This window comes from Chrysemys picta, chromosome 10 (assembly GCF_011386835.1).
Source record: "Chrysemys picta bellii isolate R12L10 chromosome 10, ASM1138683v2, whole genome shotgun sequence".
In the NCBI taxonomy this organism is placed as follows: domain Eukaryota; kingdom Metazoa; phylum Chordata; order Testudines; family Emydidae; genus Chrysemys; species Chrysemys picta.
In genome coordinates this window covers 85,551,419-85,564,813 of record NC_088800.1, presented here as the reverse complement: position 1 = coordinate 85,564,813, position 13,395 = coordinate 85,551,419, and the positions used below count along the sequence as shown (strand labels likewise).

General features: G+C 41.2%; 1 protein-coding gene across 2 annotated transcripts; it reads left to right on the top strand.

Annotated features, from left to right (window-relative positions):
* The first annotated feature begins 918 nt into the window (after positions 1-918).
* On the top strand, positions 919-11,695 carry ZDHHC4 (zinc finger DHHC-type palmitoyltransferase 4). Of its 2 annotated transcripts, XM_024102406.3 has the most exons (8): positions 919-1,107; positions 1,997-2,130; positions 2,638-2,768; positions 6,039-6,112; positions 7,260-7,438; positions 8,467-8,592; positions 9,614-9,858; positions 11,020-11,695. In XM_024102406.3, exons 3-8 carry the CDS (start codon positions 2,646-2,648, stop codon positions 11,302-11,304), a joined length of 1,032 nt encoding a protein of 343 aa, XP_023958174.1. In that variant the 5' UTR covers positions 919-1,107; positions 1,997-2,130; positions 2,638-2,645; the 3' UTR covers positions 11,305-11,695. The 2 variants fall into 2 exon arrangements, with proteins under 2 accessions (XP_023958174.1, XP_042708982.1); XM_042853048.2 differs by lacking the exon at positions 1,997-2,130 and having other exon boundaries at positions 968-1,107.
* Positions 11,696-13,395: the final 1,700 nt, after the last annotated feature.

Genomic DNA, 13,395 nt, shown 5'->3' with positions numbered 1-13,395 from the left:
TTCCAGATTGTACCTCCCCTTTCATCATTCTTGTTGTTGTTATCATTGGCTGCCAATTTATTGCTGTTTTATTGCTATGTTATTTTGTTTATAATTAGCTGGCAAGTTGCTTAGAAATTGAGAATAACTGTCTTTATATCTTAAAGCACATGACAGTCTTGGTCTCTCTACTCAGAAGAAGTCACTTCCATCCCACTGGATGCAGCCTCTGTCCAATTTTTCCATTCAGATCGAAATTTGTGGGCCGGTCTCAAATTTCACAGGGCTTAGCCTCCTGCATCCAGCCTGTGAGACAGTTACGGCCTCCTGCATTTCAGATGTATTGATGCAGCATCCCTGCATGATGACTCATCCCTGTGTCCGGGGGTACTGAAACAATTTTTATAGTGGGGGTGCTGAAGGCGGAAACCATGTATTTGGGTTGATAACTACTTAAAGCCGGGGGGGGAGACAAACCCCTAGTTCCAGCACCTATGCCTGTGTCCTTCTCATGATGACATGGCACCTTGCAGAGTCCTAACAAAACATCTTCCTTCTGCTAGGGAGTGGCCAGTTGACGCAGTGGCAGCGATTTGAAGACTGTGGCATTCTCATGCAGCAATGGCAACAACCTCGCAGTAGCAGAGTAGGTTGTGACATCATGCACCAAGTGGCAGATGCGGGCTGTGACATCATACAGGGGGCAGCGCACCAGCATCACCACATCATCCTAAGGGACAGTGATGGCCTCGCACCACATGCCACAACAAGACCGCACTTCCTGGGCAGTTTGGACAGACAGGGACAAACTAAACTTGGTTGGTGGCAGCCACTGCTCCAATGTTCTTGGGTCAGCAGACAACCAACTTCCGGTTGGGCTGACAGAACTTCCGGTTGCATAACTTTTTAGTAACCGGAACTTCCGGTCTCGTACCGGTCAGTCATGGCGGGATTCTTAGCGGTCCTATGACCCGAGCTCTGCCTCCCACAGAATCTGCCCAGCGAGGGGCGGGGCCCGGAGCCTCCCGGTTACTAGGCAACGACCCCTCCGTGACTAAGCGATTCCCGAGCAGCCGGCTGCTCGGCGCTCGATTAGCCAGACCTGGAGGGCACGGCGGGAAGCTGGCGGTGAGCTCCTCCCGCCGGAGGCCTCCCTCAGAGCCGGGCTAGGCCCAGCCGCTTCTGAGGGGCCGGGCCCCGGCTCAGGGGCTGCGCTCCGGCCGGGAGCCCCTGGGCGAGTCGCTTCCCGCCCTGCCATCCCGACACGTTCAGCGCCTGTCCGCCAGGCTCCGAGCCCGGGGCGGGGGCTGATCTCGCCGGGGAAGGGGTTGAAGCCGAGCCCCGCAGGGCCGCTCCCGGGCTGCGGCAAGGGGGTGCCCGGGGTGGGGGTTCGCAGCAGGACGAGGGGGACGCGCCGGTGCTTGCCGCGGGAGAGCTGTCCCCTCGCTCACACGAGTGGGGGCGGCCCGACCCGGCCCGGGGCTGCCCCATGGATCCCAATGGCCCGACCAGCTGCTCCGGCGTGTGGCTGTTTGCAGGCTCGGGCCCTGGGGCAGAAAAGCCTTTTGAGGGTTGCAGTGGCTGGGGTCGGGAGCGGGCTCCCTTAGGGTGACCAGGTGTCCTGATTTTATAGGGACAGTCCCGATATTTGGGGCTTTGTCTTATAGGCGCCTATTCTCCCCCCCCACACACACACACACACACACACTCCCGTCCTGATTTGTCACACTTGCTGTCTGGTGACCCTATCCCTAAAGCTGCCGTTTGAGGAGCAGTAAACGGGTCTAGCGTGGTAGGGACCCAAGTGCACCTATTCGTTGCAAGTCCAACAAACCTCCGTGTAGAAACATCTGTGAGACTTAAAAGTATAGAAATGATGGCTTGTCAGTGCGGTACAAGACTGCAGGTGTCATTAGGCTTTCCTTTTGCTTCCTAGTATTAAAAGGGAACTGAAATGTTGTTGGCTTTTTTAAATGACAGAGTATTACTATTATTTACATGGTGATATCACCCATAGATCCCAAGCGGGGCTCCATTGTGCTAGGCATTATATAAACATATAACAAAAAGATGTTCCAGCCCCCAATAACTTACAGTCCAAGTAAAAGACAAGCAACAACAGGTGGATACAATAAATAAATAGAACACAAGGTAAGAGTGATAAATGCAGAGGAGTACATTTTAAAACAAAGATGAAAATCAATGCATTTGTCTAGACTTCAGGGTTCTGAGTTTCGCCTGCTGCTGCTATTTATTACAGTAGCATCCATTGGTCCCAGTCCACGTTGAGCCCTCTTATGTTGGGCTGTGTGTAAATACAAATGGATTATTACTGCCCTAAAGGGGTCGAAGCCAGTTATGGAATGAGAGGTGGCTCCTTGTTTTGGCTGTAGATGCTTCTAAAATGCTTCATGCACACTATTAGAGCTCTATAGAAAACATAAATAATGTTTTGAAATAGATTCTTTGCCTCGCTCTGAGCCATGCCAGAGTATTTGTGGAGATTTCCAGGACTGGTTTCCATCAGAATTGGGTACTGTTTAGAAATGTTTTGATAAATAATGTGCAGCATTTCTAATCCTAGATACCAGCGCATAGAGTCTAGGTACACACAGCAGCAGGCAACGCCAATAAGCTCCTTTTTTGTTGTTGTTGCAGGACGCAGGATGGACTTTTTGGCTCTCTTCATAATTTATCTGCTATTAGTTCTGGCTAGTGTTGTTCTAGTCTGTATCTATTCAGGAAGGAAACAGAGTTTTCCTGCAAGAGGCCTCAGTTGTATAACTCAGGTAAGGAGTCTAACATTAGTCATATTCATGTCATGTTGTGGTCATGCCTCCCCAGTTTTGAGTATGAGTGCAGCCAGCACAAACTGACCCTTCGGTTTTCAGCTTTGTCTCTCTATAACTGGCTGGCTGTGTTATGCAGCACACTTAAATTTCTGAAAAGGGTCATAATTTGTTTGGATTTAAGCGTGTTTCTTACACTTATGTATATCACATAATGCTCTGAAAACAGAGAAGAGCCTGCTCCTTATTTGTTTGGGGGGCAATCCTGGCCTATCCTCTACTGGTTGTGGGTCTGCTCTTAGCAGAACTGGTGTGGTTTTCTTGAGCAACGATGATGTAAGGAGGCCCACTGATAGGTGGCAGAGTGTTGGGGGTAGGGGCAGAAAGAGGCTGGAGATGTGGGGGAAGAACAAGGGAAAATCGGCTGCTAGTGGATCCTCCAGTTGTCTTCTGCATGAAGAGAGTGAGGTACTGGGATAGTCTGTTCCATATAACCACTTCTGTATTCCTTGGTATGTTGATTTTTCAAGGAATTTTGGTAGCAATTTAATGGTTTTGAGACCTACAATGGACATTTCCATGATGCCATATGAATACCCCTCTAATTAGATGTAAGCCGGGATCAGGAATGAGATACAATGTCTTTCATCTGTCAGTCATCCTGCATACAGTGATGCACAAAGCTGGTAGCCCAGCTGGTGGTGACAAAAAGTCTAAATGACCTATCTGAAATGAGGTCACTCTCCAGTTCACAGATGGCATGTAATCAGTCTCAGCAGACACACCAAAATCTGAGTGAGCCATGGAGACTGAATTCCCCCTCTTACTTTGTCTTGGGGGTTCCTCTGCTTCAGGGTGAGGCATACTGTCAGGGAGACTTGTGTTACAGCAAACTGTGCTGAACCTGCTCAGTAGATACATGAAAGGTTTCCAGCTCTGAACGCACCACAAAATGTAGTTGAAACCAATGTTGTTGCTGCATTGTATGGGGTAAGAACAGAACTTGCTGTTCTGTAATATAAAAATTACACTTGTTCAATAGCACTGCAAAATAATCATCCTTAAAAATAAATAAATAAATAAACAATAAACCTGAGTTGCCATACATTTACAATATTTGTAGTTCACATAAAAATAATTGTAGGGCTGTTTTAATTGAGAGAATATAGCAAATGGGTCATACACAACTGCAATTTTAATAAAAATTATTTTAAAAATCCTACTCGGTACTATGTAAGTAATGTTATTTGGTAGAATATGCTAACAACTAAGGAGAATGAAGAACTTTAGCTATATGAGGCATTTTTCTTTAAAAGGAGATTTTAAAAAATGAGTTTGTTGCAAATAAATAAGGACAAGAATAAACAAATATTCCTTTCTTAAACAAATCTGTCTAAATGGAAAGAAATAGCACTGTACTATAAGCAGGGAAAGGAGAATGAAAAATCTGAAAAGTCAGTGAAGTAACTAGACACTTAACATTAGTTACATGATTATGAACAGTTTTTGGCTTTTAGTATTTCCCTTTGCGAGTAAAGGGAGCTGGGCAAATTGTTGATTGTATTTCTTCATTACTTAAAATATATATCTCTGTGCTGTTTATGCAACAAACTAGATATTACAAATACCATTTATGATGTAAAAGAAGTACTCCCATTTTCCCAAAGAAATAAAATGTGAAAATATCAAAGTTAAACAATTACAGGGTAACTTTAAAGGGTGGGTTATGTATAAACCGTATCTTTAAAAAAAATTAGTTGGTTTCTGACTGTAGGCCAAAATGCATAAAGCCACCGGTATGTTGAAGGTGTGACTGACTGTATTATTTTAAGCACCTCAAGATGTGGATTTTGAACAATATAAAATGACTTACTTACACACACCATAGCTGTTTCTAGCTCTCTGGCAGGTCAGCGTCCATCCCACTGTTCTCTTTTTCATGCTGCCAGTCTTCATTGGTGCAAAATGGTTGGCTTCTGTATGCAGTTCTTTCCACATTCATATCATCTTGCTTCCATAAACATAACTGGGAAAGGCAACATTTTTAATAGCCTTTTTGCTTTGGTTTAACTTGAATGCTGTTTACTTCAGTGGTGTGCAGGGGTGGGGGGGGAAGCCCTCTGAAACACAGAAGCTTCTTATGCCACCTTAATTTTTACATCGGGGGGAAATGGGGTATTTCCTTCTGTCCTCTCTTGGATGCAATGATAGTTAGAGGATAGTAAACACATTTTCATACAGTTAATTTGAAGTCAGATTCTGAAAGTTGCATAAGAGGTTTGTTTTTATATCTAATGATTTCTAATGCCCCTCTAACAGCAGCATATAGCCGCCTGTTTTTTTAAATTTTTCCATGAACTATCTTGTAGTATGAGGCAGACTTGTTAGAAGTGGAATACGTAACATCCCTCCCAAACCTGCCTGGCTTGTGATCTTGTCACATGTAAGATAAAAAGCCTCAGTGCAATTCTTCTCCTCCTCCCCCCCCACCCCCCCACCCATATAGCGATTCTGCTTTGCTGCTGCGCTTTTTGCACCATTGGTGGAGAGGTGTGTTGCTATAGAGATAAATCATCTACTCCCTGGCAGATAGAGACAGTTCCACAGCATTGAGTGTGCTAATCATGTCACTGAATGAAAACAGACAGTTTTTTTTCCTTCTTTGTTTATGGCAGTTTTTGAATTGACCATTAGAAAAACATGAAGCTATCAAACTGGATATTCTCAGCATCACTTTCCTGGTCGCTTCTTGACTTTCGTTATAACCCTTTGGTTTCACTCACTCAACTCCATCAAAGTTCTTCTTTTGGGCTAAAACTTTCCATGCATATTCTCAGCCTAAAGGTGCTCTTTCCTTTTAAACAAAACAAAACACCTTAAGTTTTGTTTTTTTTTTAAATCACAAATAACTCAAACAGCTGATCTTTAAAATTTCCCAGAATTGGTAAGATCTGGGGTGAAAAAACAACTTAGTTAGGTGCTTCTAAACACCCCATCAGCATTTTTTAGGTGCCTAAATACCTTTAAAAAACTGGCTCTCTGTGCATCAGTTCTCTCTTCTCTTCCCCCCCCCCACCCCCACCCCCTGTAAAGTGGATATAACAGTATCCACCTCAGAGGAATTAGGAGACTTTAGTGAACTGATGTTTTTAATGTCCTTTGAAATCCTCAGATGGGAGGTGCTATAGAAATATTATTTTTGTTTGAATTTTTTGCTACAAAGAGGGAAAAGTGATGTGTAATTCAGATTGGTATCTTCATTTGCTCCAGGTATCTTCATCTGTAATCCCAACACGGCTTCAAAGAGCAACACAGAGGGTGCTTCACAGGCTCTTCCACACACGGTAGCACACTTCTTTTTTTCTTTGACATCCTTTTCCTGAACTGTTTCTGATCATTACTGATGGCAGCCTCCCATTGGTACCAACAAAGCTGTGAGAGATTGCTCTTAGAGGTGTTTCCCTCTTTGCCAAGGATGTTTGTCTGGGACTACAGATTCTCTTTCAAGTTAGCTGTGTGGTTCTCTCTCTTCCTTGCTTGCTGTTGAGAGAATGGATGTCCTAAAATATTTAAGCAAATTTTACATAGCGTAGCTCCATAGTTTTGAAAGAATGAACCACATAGGCAGATGTTAGTCACGTCACTTAATGTATTACTGGAAGGTGCTCAGAAACTATGGTGGTAAAGGTGGTATGAGAACAATAGAATAGAGCTTTTCTGTAACGAGAATTCAGGCTGTAGTAAACCACATATTGCTAAAGCTATAAAACGAGTAATACAGATGTTCATCCAGATTACTCTTGGAACAGCGAAATTTAATTAATAGACACATCTTTCCCTTAATCCACAGTAATTTCCCCCCCTACATGGGTGCACTAAACTTGGGGCACAGATTCAGCAAGATGTATCTGAGCATCTAAATGCTGGGGAAATGGCACACTGACCTCAGTTTAAATGGTCCACCTAATGTGATATGCAGTATGTTTTTAGGTGTGAATTAGTGTTTGCCATCATTAACCTCCCAGTATGCTGCTCTCTTGTTCATGGTGCTGCGTCCTTTCTCTTACAGCTGCCAAATTGGTCAATTTTACTTTAATATTTTGTTTATTCAATGCTTTCAAAGCAGTTCATGGGATTAAGGTGACTCTCTGTCAGCACCAAAGTGTTGTCTAAGAATCCGCTTGTTCCTGTGGCACACTTTTGTGCCTCTGAGGGTCCATTTTGATTATGAGACTTTGATGAGATTTACTTAAAGAACCCCTCAAAGACATAAAAATATTGGGAGTTATTGTAAATTTAGGGAATTTTGGCTAGGCTGCGTACTATCAATAGGGAATCCCAGTTAGAGAAATTAGTTTGACCATGAGCTCAGTAGCAGCTATTCCTGAGCATGAGAGCCTTTGCTGCTGAACTGTGACCTCTGAATGACGCTTATCTTGTATTTAGAGCACTGATTGTGAATTAAGCTGTCCTCTTCACCTTTCATTACAGAAGTTGCCTGTTCATTGTCCTGCACTTAGCCTTACAAGTGGCAGTTTATGGTGAATACACTTGGGAAGTATTTGGCTACTGCCAAGAGATGGAGTTCAGCATTCATTACCTTCTGCTGCCGTATTTGTTGCTGGCTGTGAATATGGGGTTTTTCATTCTGTGCTCTGTGACCAACCCTGGTAAGTTCATATTTATTTTGAATTGTTGCATTTCCTGGGCAATTGTCATTTCGCTTTTGACCTGGTGCTTTCTCCCACAACCCAAGGTATCGTGTAATTGCCCAGAAATGCTCTGTGTCTCATCCCTGATTGATAATTCGTTTCATTGGATGGTAGATCAGAAATGGCCCCAACAAATCCCATTTCTTTAACGCTCCAAATAAGAAGTGCTGAAATAAGTGATGAACAGTTTGAAATGTACTCTCTGCACTTGCCCTGAAAAAAACAGCTGGGCATTTTTTTTTTTTTTTAAATAACACTTTGCCATAATTAGCTCTTAATAAGGAAGAAAGTGGGCTAATTGCTTTTGGTGTATTTTAGTAACACGCTCCAAAGCCAGGAATATTCATGTTTACCACACAGTGTATTTCTGTATAACAAGCAGATATTGTGGTTAAATCAAAGGAGTCCCAACAGAAGACTGGGTTTTTATTCATGGCTCTGTCACTCACTAATTTACTTTGCAACCTTCATCAAATCATCTCACCTCCTCATCCGCCAGTCACTGAGTGAGCCAGGAGGAGGTGCATACAAAGTCACAGACGGGTAGAGTGAAGAAAGTCCTGGAAGAGTTTTGAAAACCAGGAATGTATTTATTGACCAGGCTTTGGAGATAAAAAAACAGACAATGATGTATTTGTAGGGCATTCATCTGCTTTCCAGAGCTCTAATGTCATCATCACTATTATTTCATTGGTGAGCAAATTTTATAACCTTTGCTTTGATTTTTCTGTTTTGGGGGGTTTGAGTCAGATTAGAAACTTCAGTATTCTGAGAATATATTTCTCTCTGGAAAGATGGTGTAACACCAAAAATGGGCTTCTGTACTATTATTTCCACTCACTACAGTCATCGTAAGACTGTCGTCCCCTTTGAGATTCTGGCAACACACAGACAAATTCAAAGTGCATGAGCAGCCTCACACAGTGTTAAATATTCAACAGTTCTTGACTGAGAAGTTTGCTGCTATGGTGTTGTTTCTCTTATAGGTATAATAACACAGTCAAATCAGGAGTCATTTCTTAAGGCTTATGCATATGATGGAGTAATGTTTCAGAAAAGCACCATGTGTCCTACATGCAACGTGGAAAAGCCAGCCAGATCTAAACACTGCAGTAAGAGTCTTTATCCTTATGCTTGTCAAGGATATTAAAAAAACAAATTTATACCAGATTCATTTGCTGCTGATACTTACAGTTCACCTGCCTTTAACTTAGTTATCCCGTTTAATTATTGCAAAGAATTGTTGGCATTATTGCTCATTTTCAGGGAGATCTCAAACCAAGTTTATCAGCAACATATCTATGCTGCCTCTAAACTACTCTACTGAGAATATTAGCCTGGAGACCACATCTTGGTTAGTTTCAGGGAATAAATTGCAAAGCAGCCTTTTAGCCTAGCTTTGGAGTTTTACTTCATACAAAGGAAAACTGGCTAGTCAAGTTGGATCCTGACATGGAAAAGCTGTTGAGCATCTCAAGGTGAAATTAAAAGCTTTTACCTGCCAAGACCCGAGCTCAGGATTCTATGTTTCTCTTGCTGTATTTGATATCCCTATCACTTAAAATGAAGCCGGGAACTGTACACTCTACCTTCCAAATGATGCTTTAGGTAGCACTAACAGAAGAAACCTAGGTCCCTGGGCTCCAGCCTTGGCTGGCGAGTAAAAGAGGAACTGTTTTGTTTTTTAATCCCTGTTAATTTTTAAATATTACGTTTCTCTTGCTGATTTGTAATCTGCAACCATCGTATTTGCTTAACTCTTAAAAGCCACACACGGTGGTAACAAACAGAGGATGAAACATTTCATTTACTATTAATGGTAACAAAGGCCTTTGACAAATGTTCCTTGGCTCCTCTCCTACAAGTCTTCTGGCCATAAAAGATTCCTTAAGAAGGAATCAGAAGTCTGGATATATTCCTACAAACCACACTGTATGCTCCTATGCACGCTTTTACTAATCACATATGATCAGGCACACACATGGCTATTCTCGTATCTTAATGGCAAATGCTGGTCATGTTCCTGTATTTCCATTGGGGGGGAAATAAACTAAGATCAGTTTAAAAAAAAAGAACTCATTGGTCATTTAAAACCCAAATAATTGTGTTGTCTTGTGTTTAATTTTTGATCAGGTGTATGTAACAACTGCATACATCGTTTTGATCACCACTGTGTTTGGATCAACAACTGCATTGGTGCCTTCAATACAAGATATTTTCTCATTTACCTCTTCACTCTGACTGCCATGGCTGCAAACCTTGCAATCATAACAACAGCATTTCTAATCCAAGTAGTGCTGCTATCAAATATGATGCTTGGAAGTTACATTGATGATCAGGGGCAAGAGCATGCAGTTGAGATTCTCTTTCTTATTCAGGTAAGCTCACTGTAATGTCTGAGTTTTAATCTATTTCTGGGCTTGTAGCCTGAACAAAGGGGTTGTTTTTGTCTCATCTCCTAAGAATCTTGCAGTAGGTCCAGCTGTTCTGTTTTGTGGGGGGAGCGAGCCATTATAGTGAACCTCTTGTAGTGAACCCACTTTTGCTGCTCTAATTAGTCACAATCATTCCAAGGAACTTAAAAATATTTTAGAATGGCAGTTTCCAGTCTCTACATCTCCAAACCAATTATATCCAATATAAATCTTTGATCTCTATAGAAATAGCCTTATAAACATCAGTTACCATATACTGTACTAATGTTTTTAAAGTAGTTCACAACCTTGTTTACTGTTTGAGATGTCCTTTGGAAGAGATGTTTAACTTCTATTGGCCCAGAGAGGTCTTGGTTTAAGATCGCTGGGTGTACATACGTACGTACACACACACGTGTCCTGGCCAGTATTGTTGCTCACACTTAAACAAAGGTGAGTTTTCATGTGAGTTTGTTTGTTTTTTCATTTGACACCACCGACTACTGCGATGTTAATACTATATATTGATGCCACCATACTTCTGGCTGAGAAAGGAAGACTCATTTTTGGAGCCTGCTTAAGCATGGCTGAGTGATAGGAAGCAATCCATCTCTGTCTTCCATGCCCTGAGCCACCAACAGCTCTTTCAGCCAACTCTCAAATCCCAAGTTAATTTCTCTGTCTGTAATGGAACCCATCACCCTAGAATTCAGATACATTAATTCATGTTTGTGAAGTATCTTCACAACCACTCCATGTGGGATTTTAATCCAAAATATGTCTTAACTAACACTAAAGCTGCAACCATAAATCACCAAAATCCAATAAATTAAAAATGAATCTGATGTCACCATTAAGTATCAGGTATTTTTTATCTTTATGGTGTAGGTCATCCACACAATCCTGTGTTCAGTATGCAAATTCAGAAGCTTGAGTGTCCCTTCATGAACAAATTCTGTGAGGAAATATGTTCCTGAAAATCTTTAATTACTAAAGGCTTCATATGGGATTCACCATCTCTGAGCTGGTTATACTGTGGTTAATAGAGCAAAATCAAAATGTTTTAAAATGGGACTTTATACACTATGACTTTAAAATAAGTTACTATTTTATCTGTCTTTGCAGCACCTGTTCCTGACGTTTCCTAGAATTGTCTTCATGCTTGGTTTTGTTATTGTCCTATCTCTGGTGCTGGGGGCATATTGCTGTTTCACCCTGTACCTGGCCCTGACTAACCAAACATCCAATGAATGGTATAAATCTAGAAGCTATGAATGTTCTTGCTGTCAGGCATTGCTGCCCCATGACAGGCATACTGTTTACAGAAATGTTTATTCTCAAGGAGTTTGGGTCAATTTAAAGGAAATCTTTAAACCTCCTACGAGTTCAGAAAAAAAGAAAAAAACTTGAGGAAATAGTTACATCTTTTAAAATCTATATTTATTTTTTAAACTTTTCCCAAAGGATTTAACTCCAGGAAGAGCTTTTTGCCAGCACCAAGGACTCTTGAAATGATACTGTGCTTTTCATTAAGTGCTGTAGCTAAAGATTTTTTTTTTCTAAATGACTCAATTGTAAAATATATTTTTATAAAGCTGATCATTGTCTGTGGTGTTTGCCGAACTTCTAGAATTAATGTGCTAGTTATTAGCACCGAGGACTAAGGCCCATGGCTTGTAGGCCTCTTTAGAAAATAGCTTCTTCGGATGTCATTGTAGCTCAATGTTTCTTAAAAGATTTTCTATAGTACGTTCTTTGGGTAACCGTGTTAAAGCAAATAAACTGAACTTGAATTGGCTAACCAACTTCCATTTGTGTTAAGGACTAAATATAGTAAGCATATTTAGCAGGAACCTCCACATCTTATATCTAATGTTTTTGTTGTAACTATGAAAATGAAGCCTTTGAGGAACTGCATAGAAGTGTTTTAGCAAATGAATGTACAAGTCCTTAAACCATTTCATGGTTCTTAAGGTGAACAGATCATGACTCTACTACTAAGTATGCCTTAAATCTTACTGTTGTTTGGCTTCATCACACCTATTTGAATGTATCCAATATTATACTACACTGTACAGCTCTTTTTGGATTTACACATTATCTAGGTCTTGCTTCCCCGGGAAGGCAGTGGCTCTTGTATGGCTGCATTATGTGATTGCTGAGAGAACAGAAGTTTAGGCTGGGATCACACTACTTCTCTTTCCACCTCATCTTTGAGGGGCTAGGAAAATATTGTATTCTGTATTTGCTTAGATGCTATCCATGACAGTTGTTTAATTTCATTTGATTTTATGAACTTGAAGTTAATCCTCTTTACACATCACCAGTGGTTATGGGAGGGTTTTACAGGTACTAAGAAGCTGTGAGAATGGTCTCCTTTGGCTTACTAAGCCAAATGTTTCCCTGGCTGTACTTGGGATGGATACCCACTGTGAAGTAGATCTGTAATCTGTAGAAAGTAGAATGTGTCCCTGTAAAATTAGGATAAATTTTCCTAAGAGGTGCTGGTTTATCATGAAAATTCTTTCGAGCAGGGACCATCTTTGTGTGTGTACAAGGTACCTACAACCCTGAGGCCCTCACCCTTAACTAGGGCTCCTAGGTGATACAGTAAAAGAAATACTAAACGGGTGACAGAACCCTACCTCATGCTGAAGAGTATGCCTGCTAAAACAGTCTTGTGAAAACTATTAATCCCTTCTTGTCATGAAAGATTCATTTGCGTGAATGAAAAAATATAAATGCTGCCTATATAATCTACCTGTAAACATAAGTAGTTTCACTCTGTTTTTTACATAAAGCAGTAACTTAAAAAAATATAAAGATGTATCATTTCATCCAGGAAACAGGGTTAGTTTGGATCTTCCCTTCAATGCTCTTTGCAATGGAAGAGCCTATAGGAAGAGCATGTGTATGCAGGTGGTGACACAGGCTGAGACTTGATGTTTCAATGCCTCAATTTGACACTCTGCCCTTATTTTCAGAAACTGCTGAGTTTCCATCCTCTGCAAATCAAACCCCATTAGAGGTATCCTAAGTTGCTCATTGAAAATTACTAGTCACTTTTGAAAACTCTGGTGACAGAATTTAGGTCTAGTTGCTTGCATATGTAAATATAGGACTTTCCTATAGAAAAGTATGCATGTTTTTTGTTTTGTTTTAAATCTTCTCTGAGGCTTTGGAATTGTGGCTACTTAGCCACCATTACTATTGCAGAGTCCCAAAATGAGTGTGGAATTCATGTTGTAAAACTCAAGAAACTTGAATTCTGGCAGAGTTGATGCATGATATAAGCTGGGTGGATGGGCACATATTTAATTATTCATGAGTCACTTGTCTTCATCCCAAGCTCACCTTGAGTGGCAGTGAGAGGATGACAGGTACAGGTCTAAGCCCCATTTTAAGTCCATTAACCCACTTTTTGCCCTTTTTTTTTAATCCCTGGAGCCATAATAGGTCAAATTACAGGTTGGTTAAAAGTGGTAGGGGGAAGACTGCACT

What these genes read in the sequence shown, in the direction of transcription:
- ZDHHC4 (XM_024102406.3), top strand. Translation starts at nt 2,646, where the DNA reads ATGGACTTTTTGGCTCTCTTCATAATTTATCTGCTATTAGTTCTGGCT. An exon ending in AGCCAGATCTAAACACTGCA is followed by an intron (nt 8,593 to 9,613) that starts GTAAGAGTCTTT and finishes ATTTTTGATCAG; the next exon opens with GTGTATGTAACAACTGCATA. An exon ending in AGATTCTCTTTCTTATTCAG is followed by an intron (nt 9,859 to 11,019) that starts GTAAGCTCACTG and finishes CTGTCTTTGCAG; the next exon opens with CACCTGTTCCTGACGTTTCC.